The sequence below is a fragment of the Drosophila gunungcola genome, chromosome 3R, assembly GCF_025200985.1.
Source record: "Drosophila gunungcola strain Sukarami chromosome 3R, Dgunungcola_SK_2, whole genome shotgun sequence".
NCBI classification, from domain to species: domain Eukaryota; kingdom Metazoa; phylum Arthropoda; class Insecta; order Diptera; family Drosophilidae; genus Drosophila; species Drosophila gunungcola.
Window position 1 is genome coordinate 21,277,172 of NC_069139.1, and position 18,699 is coordinate 21,295,870.

At 42.4% G+C, this 18,699-nt stretch overlaps 1 protein-coding gene across 20 annotated transcripts in view; it reads right to left on the reverse strand.

The window, feature by feature from the left end:
• LOC128252665 (collagen alpha chain CG42342) overlaps positions 1–18,699 on the reverse strand; it is a 71,892-nt gene that overhangs the window by 43,539 nt on the left and 9,654 nt on the right. For all 20 annotated transcript variants that reach the window (XR_008267327.1, XM_052980576.1, XM_052980588.1 and 17 more), the window contains exon 2: positions 16,336–17,532. Coding sequence is in view for 19 of the 20 variants with exons in the window: in XM_052980576.1 (XP_052836536.1) it covers positions 16,336–17,032 (697 nt within the window). In the remaining variant the exon portion in view is untranslated. The remainder of the gene's footprint in view (positions 1–16,335; positions 17,533–18,699) is intronic.

The window sequence follows — 18,699 nt, forward strand, 5'->3', positions numbered from 1 at the left end:
TTCGTCCAACAAAACAAAAAAAAAGCCAACTTTTTTGTCAACTTTTTGTGTGTGATTTTGTGCGGTTTTCTGGGTTCTGTCCCTAAAGAGCGCCCTTATCCGGCAGGTAATTGCTCTATTATAGTTATTAACTTAATTTGCTATGTAGTGAGTCAGGGAAAGTTTAAGTGGAGCCTGCCTTAAAACAATACTTTACCCCCTTTTGAATGGTTCGATTCGCAATCGTTTCCACCCGTTCGTGCTTTTCCACTTCAATTATTCAGACATTTTCCAATCAAGCCACCATCCAGCCCGCAGCAAACAAACAATATTGAAATATAGTTTCACCTTGATCTCGGCGAAATTTATTTTCGTTAATTGGTAGCAAAAAGTTTTTCGGTGGAAAAAGTTACCAAAGCAAACAGAACAGAGAACCACTGCTACGCTCACAAATATCACACTCGGATAAAAAGCAGCTACATTTTTTGTTTATTTTTTTCTTGTAAAACCTTGTTTACAAACGAATAACTTAACTTCAATCAATAAATTTACAAAATCTACTAAATACAATGTTTAAAGATAATTATAACCTATTGATGGACCTTACTTGTTATGTATTTTAAAAGGTTTTCAGTCAAAAATTCAACGAAAAATAAAACATACCTTCCTTGTTGATTAACAAGTATTTTTGGGATGTGTTTTCAGTTAGCAAGTCCCATCAATTTACAAGTAAAAATAAACATTACTCATATGTTGTGCGTATTGATATTACGGAGTATTAGTATTATTTTGTTAACACGTTGCAGTGAGACTGACTGAATAATGCCTGATATAGAGGACTTTTTTTTGCAGTGTCCACACATGAGCAAATTACAAGTTCAAAGGCGCCACAAGGGCGGTTCGAGAGTCGAAAAGAAGTTTGCTTTGCCGTGAACTCTGCTTTAATTAAGGATCGCTAATCAGTGGCGAGGTGCCTCGAAGTTTCGGCAGCGCTTGTCGATGGAGCAGTCATTAATTAACATTAGCTGGAGCTGTGCAACTCTGGCTGGCATTTGCATTAAGCAGACGGAAAACCGCGGCCATTTGCATGTATCGTACATACGCCTGGCATGTCTAATGGGCCGTCAGTGCGTGCAGATTGATATATTGGCTCGCTTGAGCGCATGACTCATTGAAGGAGCCGCCGACAGCGCGGCGCACAACACGCCTAATTACGCTCAACGGGTTTTTATGACAGCCTCCGGCGGTAGAGCCGCCATCCCGTTCATTTGCTTCTGTTTTCTTGGTAAGCCGACACCTTCGGTTCCGTCACACTCGAGCTGCCGCCGATGCAGATGCATTTTCCATTCGCCTGAGATATTTTACAGCAGTCGACTGATCACACTAATGGACGGTCCACAGTCCACAGGCTGCAATGCCAAACGCTCCTTCAAATGACAACAAAACGCCCGAGGCCGTTAGTCAAACAAAAACTCTGATAACAATAAGGCACAGAGGGATTGAGGACGGATAGCCGAGGGAACCGATGGAAAATATTTACAATGGAGTCGGAGTACCAAACTGGAAAATGTGCTTCAACAATGACAGCACTCATTATGCAATTTCACGCTATTAGCCATGGTTAATTTCAAATAATATTCTTAATTTTACTTCAAAATAGATGTATATTTTTTGTGATTTATATATTCGTAGACAAATCTGCGCAAACTCAAATCAATTTTGTTTATTAATGAATGCATATATAACTTCACTCATTATTAAATTTCTCGCTATTAGCTACGGTTATTTTAAAGTGACGTCAAGCTTGAAATAGTTGTTAAAGAAATTAAAGTAATAAATCTGAGACTTCATGCTATTGGATAAGGGGCTAATTTACCATTATTAAAAATTTGTATTTCTTTTTAACCCGATATTCATATGCATATAAGCCATTTATTTAAAAGCGGACTAAATTATTGTTTTATACTTTAACTCCCCTTTATTTAAGTGGTTTTTTATTTTTTTTTTAAGTTTTCATTTTAGTTTGGCTCTTTTTAAATCTAGCAAAAAGAGCGGATTAAGTCTTAAAGTAGACTTAAGCCCTTCTCAGTTGGCATACACACATGCAATAAAATGGCCTTTCCGTACTTTGTTCATTTTATATTGCCAAATTTCACAGCCTTGAAATTGATTCTGTGAAAAAGGGCAAACTTTCATTATGTCTGTACAGCAAAAATCAGGATATTCTTCGTAGAATTGTAATCCACATATTTGCGCCTCCCTCCTATCCCAGACTGGCAATATGATTGACAAAAATATCCTCTGAGTAGGTATTACATATATGTACCAATCGATATTTTCTTCGATTCTGGATTACACCCTGCAGTCAGACATGCGGAATTCGAAAAACCAAAACCGACACATGTGCCCGTGAAAAGGGGAAGGGAATCGGAGGTCACAAATGGCAAATGTTTGCTGCTAGGCAGCCCGGCTTAGACCTCATAACAATGCAGCTTAATAATACAATAAATGCAATCAAAATAACAATAAAACATGCAGCATTGCCCACAAATGGCAACAAAATAAAAGAGAATGACTGAACCCGGAGCTGAGCCGCCTAAACGGATGAGTATGTGTGCTTGGGCAGAAATTATGACAATATGCAAACGAGTTTCACAAAGGCGGCAGTAACAGAGAACAGAGCAATGGGACAGGAGGCGATGGAGGCAATGGAGGCACACAAATCGCAGACAAAAGGCGAAAGGCGAAGCCACGATAAATGCGGTGGGCTGGCCGGAAAGGAGCTATGAGGCGCTACCAGGGAAAGGCAGATAGTGCACAGAAAAAACAACACTCGAAAATCTAGATGTTGCCACCGAAAATGAGAAAAAAGACTTACGAAATGTTGCTAAACTATTAAGGATCAGCCAAAATACCACACCTTCTTTCCGATTATTTTAGAGAATAAAATAGAAACATTTTTTAATTTTCTCAAATCGAAAATAATACTCGACACGTTTATGACTTAATGATAATATAATATAATAGTGATATTTTAACAAAAGTTCTGATTATAAAAAATGTCATATGGTGAGATACTACATTTAAAGGTATATTACTTAAATTAACGCTTTCCACATTCGTTACTTTAATTTCTTTGCAAATCTTTTCCAAGAAAACCATTTTTCTCAAACATTTAAATTTATATGGAATTTTAATTCAAGTGCAAACAATGCAGACGTAGACTGGAGATGCCGGGCGGTCGTCGGCTCACAGCTTAGACCCGCTGACATGTAAAGAGCATCGACAAAGACTGGCAAAATCCCGGGCCAGGTAAGCCGGAGGGTTAGGGCGAGTGAGGAAAATATGGAGATGGAGGGCCGGCTTAGCAGGAACGGCAAACAGAGTTAATGCCGCACCAAACCGATTCCGATAGAGATCGAACAAGGTTCTAATAACCATCCGAGGAGCAGAGACGTGATGGGGAGCTGGGCATGAGGAGCTTGTTACTGGGAACAAGCGGCAATTAGGAGCAGGGCCATGCAGTTTCCAATGCGAAAACGTGTTTACACGTGGGATTAGTCATGTGATGAGGGTTGCAGCCAGGCAAATATTTTCCGGTCAGCTGCTCAACTGTCAACGGGTCGATTAACTTAACTCCTTTTCAAACTGGATTAAGTTGAACGTGGAATTAAAATAAGTAGACCGTGCAGTCGGACTTTAAATTACAGGCTTGTCATGGAAATTCGCTTTATTTGATGTTTTTCTGGCTCCCTCATAGTATTATTTGTCATACCGTCAACAAACCGGAGCATTCAATTATTTTCTACTTATATTAACTGAGTTTGTAAAGGATTATAGACACTGTAAGGCTGCCAACGGTACCAATTATTCTCAGTCAGTCTATAGTTTAAAATTAAGCTTAAAGATTAAATCCGATCATATAAATTAAGATAAAGATTATCATTTAATGGCGGGAAAGAAATTCATTTTTATTCTTTCACAAAATATCTGAAACTTTAATCGTCCAACACGCTAGCTAATTATGAATATTCTTGTTCAACAATTTAAATTTCTAGCTCCCAATAACTGTATTCACCGGTAGTAGGGTCAACACACTCGAAGATTTAATCAACTGATATCGATTCTAGCCAAATAGTTCTTATTTATCTGCTAATCACGATCGACCCACGCATAAACATAGTGTTTACTCAATCCCAGAGCTTAGCGGCGACTTGGCAGCTTGCGCAACTCGTTTGCCCCCGGCCAAAGACAAATTATCTGGATTTTGAGTGGGTTTGATGCCTGCAAAGCAGCAATAGAGATGCATATGCAGATGCAGATGCAGATGCTGATGCATTTGCAGTTGCAGTTTCCGACCAAAGCCGTGGCTGTTGACGATGCAGAGCCGCATCGCAGAGTCTTAAGTCTGTAAAAGGTGCGAGGCTTATGTTGAAAACGTTTTGTTAGCAACGGCCTGCCACAAAAGCCAAATGAATGGAGGAGTGAGAAGAATTACAATAAATTATATAAAGTGTTAAATGTGTCTAGCAGCTGGCGGGAGATCAGTGAACTGGCGGGGAACAAAACGTTTTCGGAAAGATCGCCCATTTTTGGGACAAACCCTTAAGATTTATGGCGCTTAATCAATGTGAATAGAACCCCGAATAGAGTGCAACCTCCGCTAGCAGCCGCGACCAATTTGTAGTGACAACTTTAAGCCGCATTTCGTAGCGCCATAAAAACGTATCTTTGTATCTGTATCTGTTTCTGTATCTGTTTCTGTATCTGAATCTGGAACCCGACATTCATGGCATTCACGGCTCTTCGCTCGGGTTGAAGGTGTTGGAGCATTGACGCCATCGGGGTCTGTTAAACATAATAAATGTGACTCTCAGTGTTTGTTTTCAGGTTCTCGCTTGTCTTTCTCTGCTAGTTACCCCTGTTTTCCCTGTTTTCCCCAACTCGAGATACGTCAGCTCTGTTTTCTTGATAAGGCGGCAATCGTTGTCGTCGTTGTTATGGCTCCATAATCATCGCTGTTGCAGCTCCGTTCTGGTGATGACTTTAATTGACAACTCTTTGGCGTTGTTGGTACAGTGGGATGAGCCAACACTGCGCCGCACAGTGGGACGTTGATCAAGATCGGCCAGTGTTCTCCCGCCCTTTGTTGTTCTTACTGTTTGCATAAACATTTCACTTACACAAAACGCATTTGCTTATGCCTAATGTGTTTAACTATGTAAATGCTGACTTGTATATGCCCTGTAAGTGTGCTCAGCTCTTAAGAGATGCTAAAACGCTTCACACAGCCCGCGAGTTGAAAAGGCCAAAAATAAATAAATATGAGAGCGCCATGCATGAGTGCACTGAGCCGAGGTGTTAAGTGAATGGGGCGACCAGCGGCACAAAGAGCGCATCCCATTGACTTAAGCAGATTCAAATGGGCCCCACTGTGCCAACACACTCTGCACTCTAACCACTGTGCAGCTCCAAGATGCTCCACAATGCAGCGGTCGTCTTGCATACGAAATGAGTGAATAACTGGAATCCGAAAGCGATGCGTAGTTATGAATGGTCCGCAGCAAACAACGTCACAATATCTCCGTCAAGTGGAGCATAGAATATTTCACACTCGAAGAAAAAATTATAATTTCAATATTTTTTTTATCTGTTTAACATTGATATAGTTTTTTTAACCAAATGTTCATTTAATGATATATGATTAAATTTTGTTAAAACTTTAAATATTGAAAAGTATACAAAGACATTAACAAACGTTAAATTTTTAGTGAACCTAGATTTAAGAATTTTCGGGCAGAAAATTGAAATCTCAATTAAAATTCGAAAAGAGTTTTTTTGGGGTTATCCCCGAAATCTTGCCTAGAATGTCTTTTGGCTTAAATGAATGGTATACATTTTTCCCAGTGTTACCAGCATTATAAAATTTTGCCATTGATTTTATCTAAAAATTCGGAAAGATATTTAAATATGATTTGTATTTTTTTTTGCTGTGCAATACCCAAGCCTCAAGACTCGCCGCTTAAAGCTGATTAAATTTGTAAGCTGCTCCGGCGACTGGTTGACAAACTGGTAGTCCCATGGATGGGTGAGACAGGAACGGACAAGGGACTCCACCCCAGCAGACCCACCTCCCAATAGCGTTGCGCATGCGTTCTGCGCCGACCATGTACGACCGTCGCCCAAAATGCAATTCCAATGAAATTGACGCGACACCGGTCGACGAAGATGAGTGTGACAAAAGGCCAGACAAGCGGACGCGAAACCGCAAAGCCCCAGCAAAGGCAACGACTCTGCCGGAGAGTCACCAAACCAGCCGGCCCAAAAAGCAACCAGAGGCCAGAAGCCCCGTCGCCGTTTTAGCTGCAGTCACTGTCGCAGTCACCGCTAGGCAAATGAAATGAAAACAAGAATGAATGGCTGGATAAAAACCCAAGTCGAGGCACTGAGTACTCTTTCAACTAAACTTGAATGTTAAAGAGATGTATCTTGAATAAAAAACAAGTCCTGAAATAGACCAAATAGATCAATTCTCGAGGAAACTTAAGAACTGTACACCAACCAAAAAAATTACTAAAAATAAACTTTATAAATCTAAAATAAAACTCTCAAGTTGTTTTTGCTTACTTTGAAAAGTAGACCGAATTTTAAAATTTTATGCCACATAAATTAATGCTAACTTTTTGTAATAAATGAAGTTAAATTGTAAGTTATAAATATACGTTTAGCCATAGATAAGCTTTGATTTTTTTCCCATCACATGGGGAAATGGGTTTTTGTCGAATGCGATTCACTTTTTTTCTGTGTGAAAGGGTATCACTGTACGGTGGTCACTGCAGACACGGATGACAGAGTCCCCAGCGGCTAGCGGCAGCAACGAGCATGTCAAAAGGTGTTGTCTGCCATGCACTTGAAAAACGTGTTGCTGCAGTTGTTTCTGCTGTTTCTGTTGGTAATTTGAATGGCGAAATGGCGACCGATCGGCCTACGTACACACTGCACTCGCAACTGAGGTGTGAGTCCATGGAAAAGAGCCTAAACGAGTGGGCAAAGCGGGCTGAGTGCGAAAGAAAGGCGTCAGTGATTGGTAAACAGGCGACAAACGACATGCGACAACAGCAACAACGACAACTACGACAACTGGCAACTGGCAGCAGCGATGGAAACCGAGGCGCACTTTGATTAGATTTGGGAACGCTTTGGAAGCGCTCCAATTGTGCGGTAGAGGCCGCGGATGCGGTGGTCTAACCGCGTTGCATGCCTGGCAGAAACGCGTTTTGGGCCAAAATGCAAATGCAATTGCGGGGAGACCAGACAAGGCGCGCCAGCCAGCCAGCCAGCCAGCCAGACAGTCAAAAAGGAAAAACCCACAGAACCAAGCTCGACTTAATTGCACAGCCGGCGAAAAGGGCACGGCAAAGGGAAAGGCGAAATGGAAATGGAAATGGATGGGCCAACACCTTTGACAAACGGCGACACTTTTGATTGAGTTTTGGCACGCATCCTTCGGCCGGGAAGCGATGACAAAAGAGCCTTCCAAAGGTAATTGTTGCCACTCCATTAGAAAATCCGAAAAGGGTTGAATTGCGATTTTGGAGACGCTCTCTTTGATGTGGTTCATCCGGGCGAAAGAGGCACCCGATAATTGAGTTTCCCATCGATTCGATTCGAATCCAGCAGCATAGTTTTATTTCTCCGCTTTCACTTCAGAAATTAGATACTACCGGGGTCTTATCTGCCCGAGATTGCCCGGATCGAATTTCAATTGAAGCCAAAGCAACCATGAAAATTTGAGATAAAGGACCGGGACACCTTGGGAGTTATGTTCCCAGCATATGCAAAAACCTCGTCCCTGTGGCTCCCTATTTATAGACCATAATTTATCAACATCAACTGCAGGAAACCAGTTCGCCTTGTCCACTGCGGTGAAGCGCAGCTCCTTTCGGTTGTCACCCTATTCCAGAGTCCAATCCCCATCCCTTTACCGATGGCCAATTACTCATGCCCCGGCCATCACGCACAGTAGCATTGAAATGGTTATTGACTTGGGCACCCCATTCCCCGTCGCCGGGGAATCGATGCCCTAACAAATGCTCTTAGCACTGAAATTTTATTGAATTTCCAGCGAAAAGATGTAAAAAATCAAGAACAGAGGAAAATTTAATTATAACCAACGAGCAATCGAGCATAAACAAGGAAGGCGAACCCAAGCAAGGCGTGTTTCTTTTCTCTAACGATTAATATATATTGGTTGGTTTTTGTGTTGGCCATTCGACAATGATCGATTGTGATTTGTAAGAATGTCGACGCCGTCAAATCGGTCTGAGCAATTAATTTCTAAGCAGGCGAATCACCAAAGGAGAAAAGCCAGCCAGCCATCCAGTGTCCATCTAAAAGAAGCCCAGAGAAAACGAAAACGAAAACGTCTGAAATGGATATGGATGACTGAGAAGCGGTCAAGATTGATTTTGGCTTTCGCAGGCAGTGGGGGTCATTACAAGCAGATTGTGTTACCAGATTGTAAAACACTCCAAATGGGCCAGCCAGCAAAGGCAAACGACTTGCCAGTTGCGAGTTGCCAGCGACCCCATGACATTGATGGGGGTTTTGATTTTCCTTTTCATTTCTCATCTGATTGAAACGTTATAAAATATCAAAACCGAACGACAGCAGAGATAAACGAGACGGGGCCAATGCGCCGTGGAAATCTTCTGCGGCCTAATGAGCCGTACTTGGCCCTCGCCATGGGGCGTATGAGTGATATTTTGCGCTTCGACGAGCATAAAAAAAAGAAAATGATGACATTTTCGGCTTTTATGCATACAGCTCGGTTCATTTGCATAAATAGTCGAAAATTGAAAATGAATAACTCGGTTGCTGGCTCGGTCTGGGAAAAATGTTAATGAATGCCGCATAAAAGGCAACAAAATTATTTAGCCATCAAATCCACAGGGACAACACACATGAAATTCGGGGTGTGCCCATCATTATTTGGGTGGTATATTCAAATTTCAAGTGATGCAATAAACTTTTCGTTTAACATTATTACCAGCGGATTTTCAGTCGATTTCAGCGCTGAACCAAATGGCAAAAAATGCATGATAAATTGAGGGAAATTCTATTTATAAGCGTAATTGCTAATCCCGCGCTGAAAACATAATCCACCCACTTGGCCACGCGAACTTGAAGAGTGAAGATTGCCAGCCCAAAACCGTCATATATCATCTTTATCGGCGCCCCGCCCACTTTCTGACCCGATTTTCCGGCTCCACCTCGGACGGAAGCCAGGGCTTCATCAACAGCGACAGCAGCGGGAAAGGAAAAGGAAAAGCGGAAAAACGTAAACAAAGACAAAGCTAGCGCAGACAATGGCAGTGGGAAAAACAAATGAAGGCAGACTATTTGTCAACGCGAATGAAGCCATTTATTATCCATCATAAAACTTGTATTTATCGCTAAATGTGAGGACTGAGGACATGTCACTGCAGTGGAATGTCCCAACAAATCCTGGGCGACGAATAGTGCCAGTTTCCCAGACCCGCACCGCCCTGCCCCGCCCCGACCAGTGTATGTTTATGTTTGTATTGTGGATAGTCAGTCGAGCAAACAAAGAGATGGCTTAAATAAACGGTGGCCAGAGGAGGCTGGGTGCCGGAACAGAAGCAGCATCACGCAGGCAGTGTCAAGGCAATAAATCATAAAGCAGCCACAATCCCCAGCCCCCAATCCCCAATCCCCAATGCCACCCAATCCCCATTTCTCAGTGTGGAGTTTTTGCCATCGGACTCGGCGTACGTGAGTTTGGGCTGAAATTGGAGCATGTGCGTCGTCATTGCTGTTGTCGTTGTCGCCGTACTCGCTGAATTGCCGCTGAAAATCACGTAAATGTATAAAAATGAAATCTGTCCGCCAGTCCGGGTGCTCCGCTGTATCGCTGGCGAGCCGAAAGTCGAATAAATTTCAGATTGCCGCTGAAATATTTACGCAGCAGCTCTCAATTGGGTCTCAGGAATGGCTTTTCGGCGGCAGCAAGGAAAACCCGAGCATATGCGGCTAATAAACCAAACCAAACCAAACCAAACCGAACTGAGCTCAACTGAACCGAGCCAAAACCAATGCGGACACTTGCCGATCCGGTCGCAGCTGCAAAGGCGGCAGTATCTATATCTGTATCTCAGTATTTGTATCTGTACCTGAACCCTCAGCATTTTGGATGGTTGATTGAACTCCATCACACACAGATACAAAAACACAACTAAATGGCAGGAAGACAGAAAGGGACATGGACTGTCAGATTGGACGGCGCTGGGATTCCACTTGATTGATGATATATCCCATCCACTTCTCCCCTCTAATCGCTCTTATTCCGAAGTTTTCTTACCTAATTAGCAAGTTATTTTTTGGCCAATAGCTAACGGTGTTTTAGCCAACGAAAAAAGTCACCGAATGACTGTCAGTGGCAGCTTTACTCGAAGACTAATTTGCGTTGCTAAAAGTGGCTGGCTAATGGGAAAATTAGAGTGTGGATATTGACAATTAGTGAGGAAATTAAAGCTAAGTGGTTGGATACTGAAAAACTTCATGGTTGTTTGTGCTCACTTGTGTGTGCATTTACCGAATTACATGGTAAATTATCGTAATTTTCCATCCACACATTCCCATTCGATAAATTAGCTTATCGCCTCTTTAATTAAGTTATGACCAATTTGAAAATAGGCAGAAAAAGTCTCGAATAAATTAATTCGTTTTCAAATTAATAATTTTCTCTGACAGATGTGGGGCGAATGCTCGCAGAGAATTTAAAAGCCATAAAATTTAAATGGGGATAAGCCATCAGTGGAACGTATTTAAATCTTGTTAAATATGTCTGTGTAAAAAGCTTCTTAAGAGTTTTATTTAAAATGTCAGACGACATATTTATCAACATTTTAAAATCAATATCGCTTTAAGATGCCTTCCAAAACTTCAGCATAATTTATATTTTGACCAATTTGGTTGACCACAGAAAATTAAACTTCCATTAAAGCAAAAAAAAAACCCTCTTAACTCTTTCCCACAGGTGGATTGGCTTTTTATAATTTAACATCAATTTCCACACTCTTTTACATTCCACTAGACACTGCAATTTTTCCAGTCGCGTTCGCCATAAAAATATAAGTTTCGAGCGCTCTTGAATTTAAATGAACTCACCCAGCTAACAGGCTTAAAAGATTCCAGTCAGACAAATTACGTTTTTGGCTCATTAAAATGATCTCAGTACCATGGAAAAAATAGCATTACGTGCCAAAAATAAAAGTCAGACCCGCACACACACACACACATCCTCGTAAATCTGCAACGCAATCAGATGAAATTTATGAAATTCCTTTTTTCTGGGTAAATCATTCCTGTTCTTTCTTTTTGTGTGTGCCTGTGTGTGGTTTTGCCAATGAATTTACTTTGCCTTATTTTATTTCTCTTTTAGTTTGTTCGCCTGGGCTCTGGTGATATTTTTAATAGCATTTTTTTCCCCACCAAGGAATGCCGAGCAACGCACATCGATGAGATGGCTGGAACCACAAATAAAACAAAGTGGAGGAGCTGGGCGCGGAGGGGGCGTGTCAGCATGGCACACGACAAATAAATTTGTCAACAAATGTGGCATCCGCTGGCCAGCGTTGTTGTTGTTGTTGTGTCTGTGTGTGTGGGGTGTTTGGGCGGGGGAAACAACAAACCATATCCGCCACCAATGGCCAGATCCTTTGGATGGGGCAGGAGTAATGATGACAGTTGCGCATTAATTTTTTCTCACTAATTAATAAATGTTGCTGTTGCTGGCGCTGGTTTCGGTTGCTGTTGTTACCGATATCTTTTGTGCAGCGAAATGGTTTATTGGCCTATTAGCGGAGCATTTAAATGGCAATCAAGGCGTGGTGGCCCACGCAGGTAAGCCAAAAGTCACGCAAAGTCACAAATTGCCAGCCAGACAGCCAACTAGCCAGCCAGAGGAGCAACAAAGAAAGCAAACACACAAACGCAAACACAACTAACGACCGGCAGGCCGGCAAAGGAGCATAAACAAAAATGTCCCTGGCAAATTGAAAACGAAAACGAAGGAAATCAATTGATGTGCAGCGCCAATCGATACTGGACGAAACCCAATCGAGGTGTGGTGCGGTGGTTTGGGTGTTGGATGGTCCAAAAACCACACAAGCCTCTGTGGGCACGCTCGAAGGACCAGGCAATGGGTGGTTTTGTCACTCTGTCGCTTCGACACGCCCTAAACAACCACAACCAAGTGTGCACAAAAAAAACCAGATACTCCTTTACATCATATCCATTTTTTTTAGCATATAATGAAGTAAGAGGATATTAAGAGAAAATAAAAAAAGCTCATTAATATGGAAAAATGTTGATTTTGTGTCACTAATATGAATTATATTTTTGTTAAAGAATTTTGTGTTGTTAATACCGTTTAAATATCAATAACTCATTACAGCTTTTAATATAAATTAAGAACATCAGACATACAATGACATAACTGCAATGTATTCCACTACTCATGTGTAAAAGTAAGCGATGATGTGTTATATATGAAAATATTATAATTATATTATTTCTTATATAGTTGGAACAACAATCCACCTACAGATTAACTTAAACACTTCCCACTTTCAGCATAAAGGCTCTTTAGTAAATCTTTCGGAAGTTTTTTTCTAGACAATTTTTGTTGGCGTAACCCTTAAGCCATGATATATCATTTAATATATTTTTCCCGGTGCACTGACAGCTAAAAAAAAAAGACGTTGAGGGGTTGGCAGGTGCTACCATACAGCATATGCAGAGAAAGGCCGAGAATCAGGAAAGCATAGCTGATATATGGAGTATATCCACTCGGTGTTATACTCGGCAACGTGATTGAAATTTATGACTGGCAAATAAACGCAACAGACACACTGGGGATGTTGCTGCCGAGTTGCTACCCCGAATCGTGAGTTGAATTCCAGGAGAACGAACGAACCAAACCATCCTTCTCTCCTTGTGGCCGTCTGGGGTCCTGTGAGAAATTGCAGTGAATAAAAAGCACTTGTACGCATTAAAACCTAATTGGGAATTTCCATAGTTCATATGCCATATTCCTAACTGCTGCTTTGAGTGAGTGCTACGTGTGAGCGACTGTTTCTGGCTGGGCTTGTGTATCTGAGTCCTCGACTATCTGGATGTGTCTCTGTGGCATGTTCTACATATTTTGGCTTTGCAAAATGTCACACGCAGCCAACGATGTCGCTGGCCCAGCTGCTAAAGTGGATTTAGCGCTCGGCTATGATAAATTGAGGGTTTTCAGCTGGGCAACGAGAGTGGCAGCATACTGAACCGGACAGTAGACCGGTGTATCGTTACCTAAACTCCGATGCTTCAACCCTTAACCCCCGGAACCCGGATCACGGAGCACGGAGTTCGGCACTCATCCCCGCCATGCGGATGCAACAACAGTTTTACGAGTGGGAAGCGAGCTGAGGATGCGAGTAGATGAGAAGTGGCCAAATGTCATTTGCAGTCTGACAAGCCCAGCCAGCCATGTTCCTGTGTGTTTGTGGTTGCACTATGGGACCCTCATAAATTTTGAATGCTAAAATTTAGAATGCTCATAAAAAATGAAATGTGCAAGGCAGGCCACTTAAGGCTGGCTTCGATGCAGCTCTCACAGGAAAATCTCTTCCCACTGGGAAATAAATGTAAATTATTCTAATGCAATCCAGTTATCTATTAAATTAGCTCTTTAAAGGGGAACTGTTTTACGAATTTAACTTTCAGATGGCTCTGTTACATTTTCCATAGCTCTTTAACACACATTTATACAATGCCACCTAATTTATTTAAATTTTTATTTAGCTTTTTAATGTAATTTAAATTGGTGCAAATTTACCTGTCATAGCCTAAACGTTTTATCAATTTAAAAAAGTATGCATTAAATATTTATTATGAAAATAGATTCGTTATTTTCATCAGTTCATATTAATGTAGTCTATGCAAAAAAGTAAAACGTGTAAATTAAAAACACGTATTTGCATTTTAAGCTTACATTTAAAGATGAAAAATTCGTTTAGAGAACCTGAAGCTCTTGAGGAAATCCCTTTGAATTGAGTTAAGGGTGCACCATACCACTGTTCACTACTTTTCGTTTCGCATACAAAATGTGGGATTGCTTTTAATGCTTCCTCCAATGCCATGGCACTCCACTCCAAACTGCTGTCGTACTAATTTTATCAATTTTCCTGCAAAGCTAGGGGAAAACGTCGATAAAACCCAAAACTAATCGTCTTAATCGGAATGCGGCAGTCCCTGGCTTATCGTTTTGGCAGCAACTGCAATGTCCTTGAAGTGAACTTCGCAGCCAATCGAGATTGTGAATGGCAGATGACGGCATGAAAAATTTGTAGTCCTAGCCTGCATTTATGCACGGATAGAACTTGGCTTAACCGATGATGACTTTGCCGCATCGTCTACGCCTCAGATAAGCAAGTGACAAGTCCTTGTGACGCCCCCGCCCCTTAGCTGCTTTGATTTATTGTGCGGGGCTTAAAGTTGTGAAAAGGCTGTGTCCTGGCGCCTGGCACGCGCTTATCAAGGATCCTTCGGGACAAAGACAACGGGGGGTGGTGGGGAGTGTCTCTTTGAGTGGTAGAAATTTATTTATATGCAGTGACTTTGAAAAGAAACTTCGACCGTTGCCAGGGCGGGCGAAACTTGCGACCTGCGAGCGCATCGATTATAAAACTTTTTGTCCTATCTCGTCTGCAGCTTCCTTTGCTGGAATTGGCAAAGTTGTTAAATAATTGCGCCGAGCGTTTACTAGCCCTGCTGCCCGGTCCACGATGCGTATGCGTCATATGCTCAATGCGTGGAAGCTGGAATCAGCGGGATTAGCCCCAAAGTTTGTCCGGCAGCTTAGCGGGTGAGTTAATTGTGCGAATGTCAAGACAAATTGCGTTAATACGACCAGACTCCGCGCAAGGCAAATGGTCGGAGTTCAAGGGAAGGGAAACTCCTTGCTTCACAACTCCCATCGGCAAAAGGTCAGGGGCGAAGGAGAGCTCTTGTGCAGCCGCGTGAGTGTCGCAAAACTTTTCAAAAAGTATTTTAAGCGAAATTTATGCAAACCACAAGGCAAACTGGCAGCCGAGTGCCTATTTATGCAAGTGTGTGTGTGAGTGAGTGTGTGTGTGTGTGTGTATGTGCCGGGGAGTGCTCTGCTAATCCCAGAGTAATCAAAGTTTCCGTAATGTCACCGGAGACAGGCAGGCAAAGGAAAAAGCTGGGGAAAATCAAGCCAGAAAAATTGGGGAAAAGTCAAGGAAGGCGGGGTGGCCAATCCACCTTAGGCACGATTTTCCTTTTCCCCCCTCTTATATGTGTGTTTCGGGCGGTTGGGAAAACACTTTTCCAATTAATGAAATCTCTAAACTGCCATAAATTTGGGCCCGGACGCAAATAATTAAATTTCGTGGCCCACACACACACACAATTGGTTCATGCAGACAACCACAACGACTTGTTGACTTATGGGTGTATCTGCGAGAGTGTGCGTGTGTGTGTGTGGCTGCGTCTGACATTTCTGACCAATTGCGCGCTGACCGCAAATGTAGGGGGTTCATGGCCAACATTGTGGCCGTCAAATTGACAAGATATCCCAATGTGAGGGAAAGGAGCATATATGTACGTCCTTTATTAAAGAGGAAAAACATTTAAGGTTTTGATAAACGCTTGCCCGAATTAGGCTTCGGTTAACCAACCATCAAATTCACAAAGGGAGTGGACACTCTTGATTAGGATTGACATCTAATCACAGAAAACTCTGGACAGTCTAATTATAAAGTGGATGGGCTACCATCCACTGATAGACAGGTTCTTTCATTTATTTAAAATTCATATATTAACTTTTATTTATTTTCTTCTTTTTAATATATTAGTCGCTTCTTTCTATGTAAGTAAAAACAGAACTTTTCACAATGAATATCCGATTTCCGAATAACTGATTAAAAATTGCTTTATTTTAAAAATGTTAGATATTTTAATGTTTACCTTTAAAGTTAGCTCTTCTTTTTGAAAGAAATTTAAGACGAATTTCATTTAGCAATCGTCATTGGCTTTCGAAGTTTTCATAATTTTTTAATTTTATTTTTATGTTAAGGTTTTATGTTCCCGCTACATACACAATTGTTTGGTATTTGGAGAGATGTTGCTAGCTTACACTGATTTAACAATAAAGTTTGAAACAATATTGTTTTCATTGTAAAGTTCAAGGTTTTCTCACTGTAAATTATGCATCTACTCAAGTCTAGTTGTACATTAAAAAATGTTTATTTTTGAACTCACCTGCTTGACACTGGCACTGGCCACCACCGGACCCTCCTTCGCCGCTGGCTGCCGCTGCCGCTGCCTCGGCCGCCTGGCGTCGCTGCTGCCGCCTCGTGAGCTGAAGGTGCGAGACATCGCGGCGCAGGCGGTGCAGCTCCCGCCGCACGTGCAGCGCGAGGTGCTGGCTGGCGTTGTTGCTGCCGCTGTCGCTGGGACTGCTGGCCAGGATCTGCGTCTGTTCGGTGGGCCAGTGGAGCAGCTGCTGCTGCTCCAGCCGCAGCTCCAGCTCCACGATGCGCGCGTCCAGCTGCTGGAGGCGCTGCATCCGCTGCTCCAGCCTCGTCTGCCTCACATTGCCGTACAACGCGAAGCTGAAGGCGCACAGGCACAGCACGTAGCTGGCTACGTGCAGCATGGAGAGGAGCCGGACAGTGGGGCGAGGTCGCTCCTTGGTGCCGATGGCGCTGCTGCTGCTGCTGCTGATGGGAGGCTGACAGGGGGGCGGGGCCAGGCGACTAGCTGCTGCTGCTGCGGATGAGTCCGCTGGATTGTGCCCCAGCAGCAGGCTCTGCTGCGGGGTTTCCACTGCTGCTGCTGCTGCGGCTGCTGCTGCGGTGGATTGGGAGTCCCCTCCCAAGCCCGATGGCTCCGGTTGTGAAAGGTCCTGGGGCATTGTCCTTGGACTACCGCTGGGCGGCGCTTTGTGCTTGCGCATTCTGCTGCGTCTTAGATGGAAGGCTCTCCACGAACGAAAAACTCGCGTATGTTGCTGTCACTTGAAGGGTCCTTGTGTCCTTGTGGCATCACAGAAAAAGCACAGCGAAAGCACATATGCTGCACCGCAGTGGTTGCTCGTTTTTTCGTATTCCCCGTTGTTTCTTTTTTTTTTTTTATACTCAGTTTGTGTTCTTTTTTTTGGGCAAGGCCTTCGAGTGATTTTCTATTCTTCGACTGCGGTAGTTGGCCAGCACATTGCGCTCCGTTCCTACAGTTTTCCGGGTGCCATGTAACGGAAAAACAACGTTAAACTTTTGCTGCTCGTGCCACTTGAGCGGGAAGTCCTTTCTCAGCTAGCCGGGCTTTGTTTTTGTCCTGTCAATCGCTGCAGTGGCAGCTGCTCCTGCTAGTCGTTGACAAGTCCTGTTCCTTGGTTCGCACTTGTCCTTCCAAGGCTCTTCACATTGCAACTTATTTAGCTCTGCGTTCACTTTTCAACTGCAACGACACAGAATGAGGAGAAAAGTGAAAAATAAAGTTGGGCGAAACTTTTCTAAGGGGGTGCCGCTGCTATATGTACGTTTATTTTTTCCCCATGAATTATGTGCAAACTGGACCGTCGGCGGTGTCGCCACATTTTCAATAATCAGCCGGGCTCGGCGGCCGGCTGATATCCCACTGTCGACGACTTGGCTTCGAAGTTCAGCCAGGCGTGCTCATCCCGCAGCCAAGGCAACTGAGCTGAGCTCTGAGCATCAAGCACCTCGCAAGAATCGGGCAACCGAAACTTTTTCGCACAAAACTTTTTTCTAGCTCAAGTAGCAGTGGCAGTCATTGACAAAAAAAGAAAAAAAAAGTATTAAAAAAAGAAAAAAACGTTAAAAACAAGAAACAAATAAAAAGCATCTAAAGAGCAGCAACAAGACGTGGAGAGGCATTTGACCCATGGACTTGTCGTGTCAAAAACATTTGTTGCCTTCAACTCTGCCCCACATGCCACCGCCAGAGGAAGGGAATAATTCGGGGAATGGGGGCGTTTGGCAATACAAAAGTCATAAAGTGGAAATTATAGCGGTGGGAAGAAGATGGAGGGTAAGACAACGAAACTGTAATGCCCTTTAGAGAAATGAAATAAGCTCGAGAACTTTTTTACAAGTTTTCTAGAATAAAATTCAACAGCTTTAAAAGTATACAAAAGTTGACCAATATGGGAACCTCTGGCAGAAGTTGTAGGAAAGTTTAAAAATATTACTCAAGAATAATTAAAAGGATTGGTTAATAATTCATAACTGAAATAACAACTGGGGAGGGAGGACTACGGAAATAAAAGTTGAGTTCATTTATAAACTAAATGCACTTATTTTTAATGATACTATCTAAAGCATTGCTTGCTTAAAACAGTTTCTTCTTTAAATTAATTTAATTTAATAATTTACTTTATTTATTTATTTTACATTCACCTAGTTTTCGCATAGGGGGATTAATTTTAAGTCCAACAGTTAAAAATTTTTGTTTTTCAGTGTCAAGTGAAGAGTTTTCCAATTTGCTGATTCATTATGCGGTCTAAATTTCTGATTAAACATTCCCACACGCCATCTTTTGCGCATACATATTTATACATCTAATATAACTTATTTTCGGTGTGTTGGCATTGCGCAATCATGC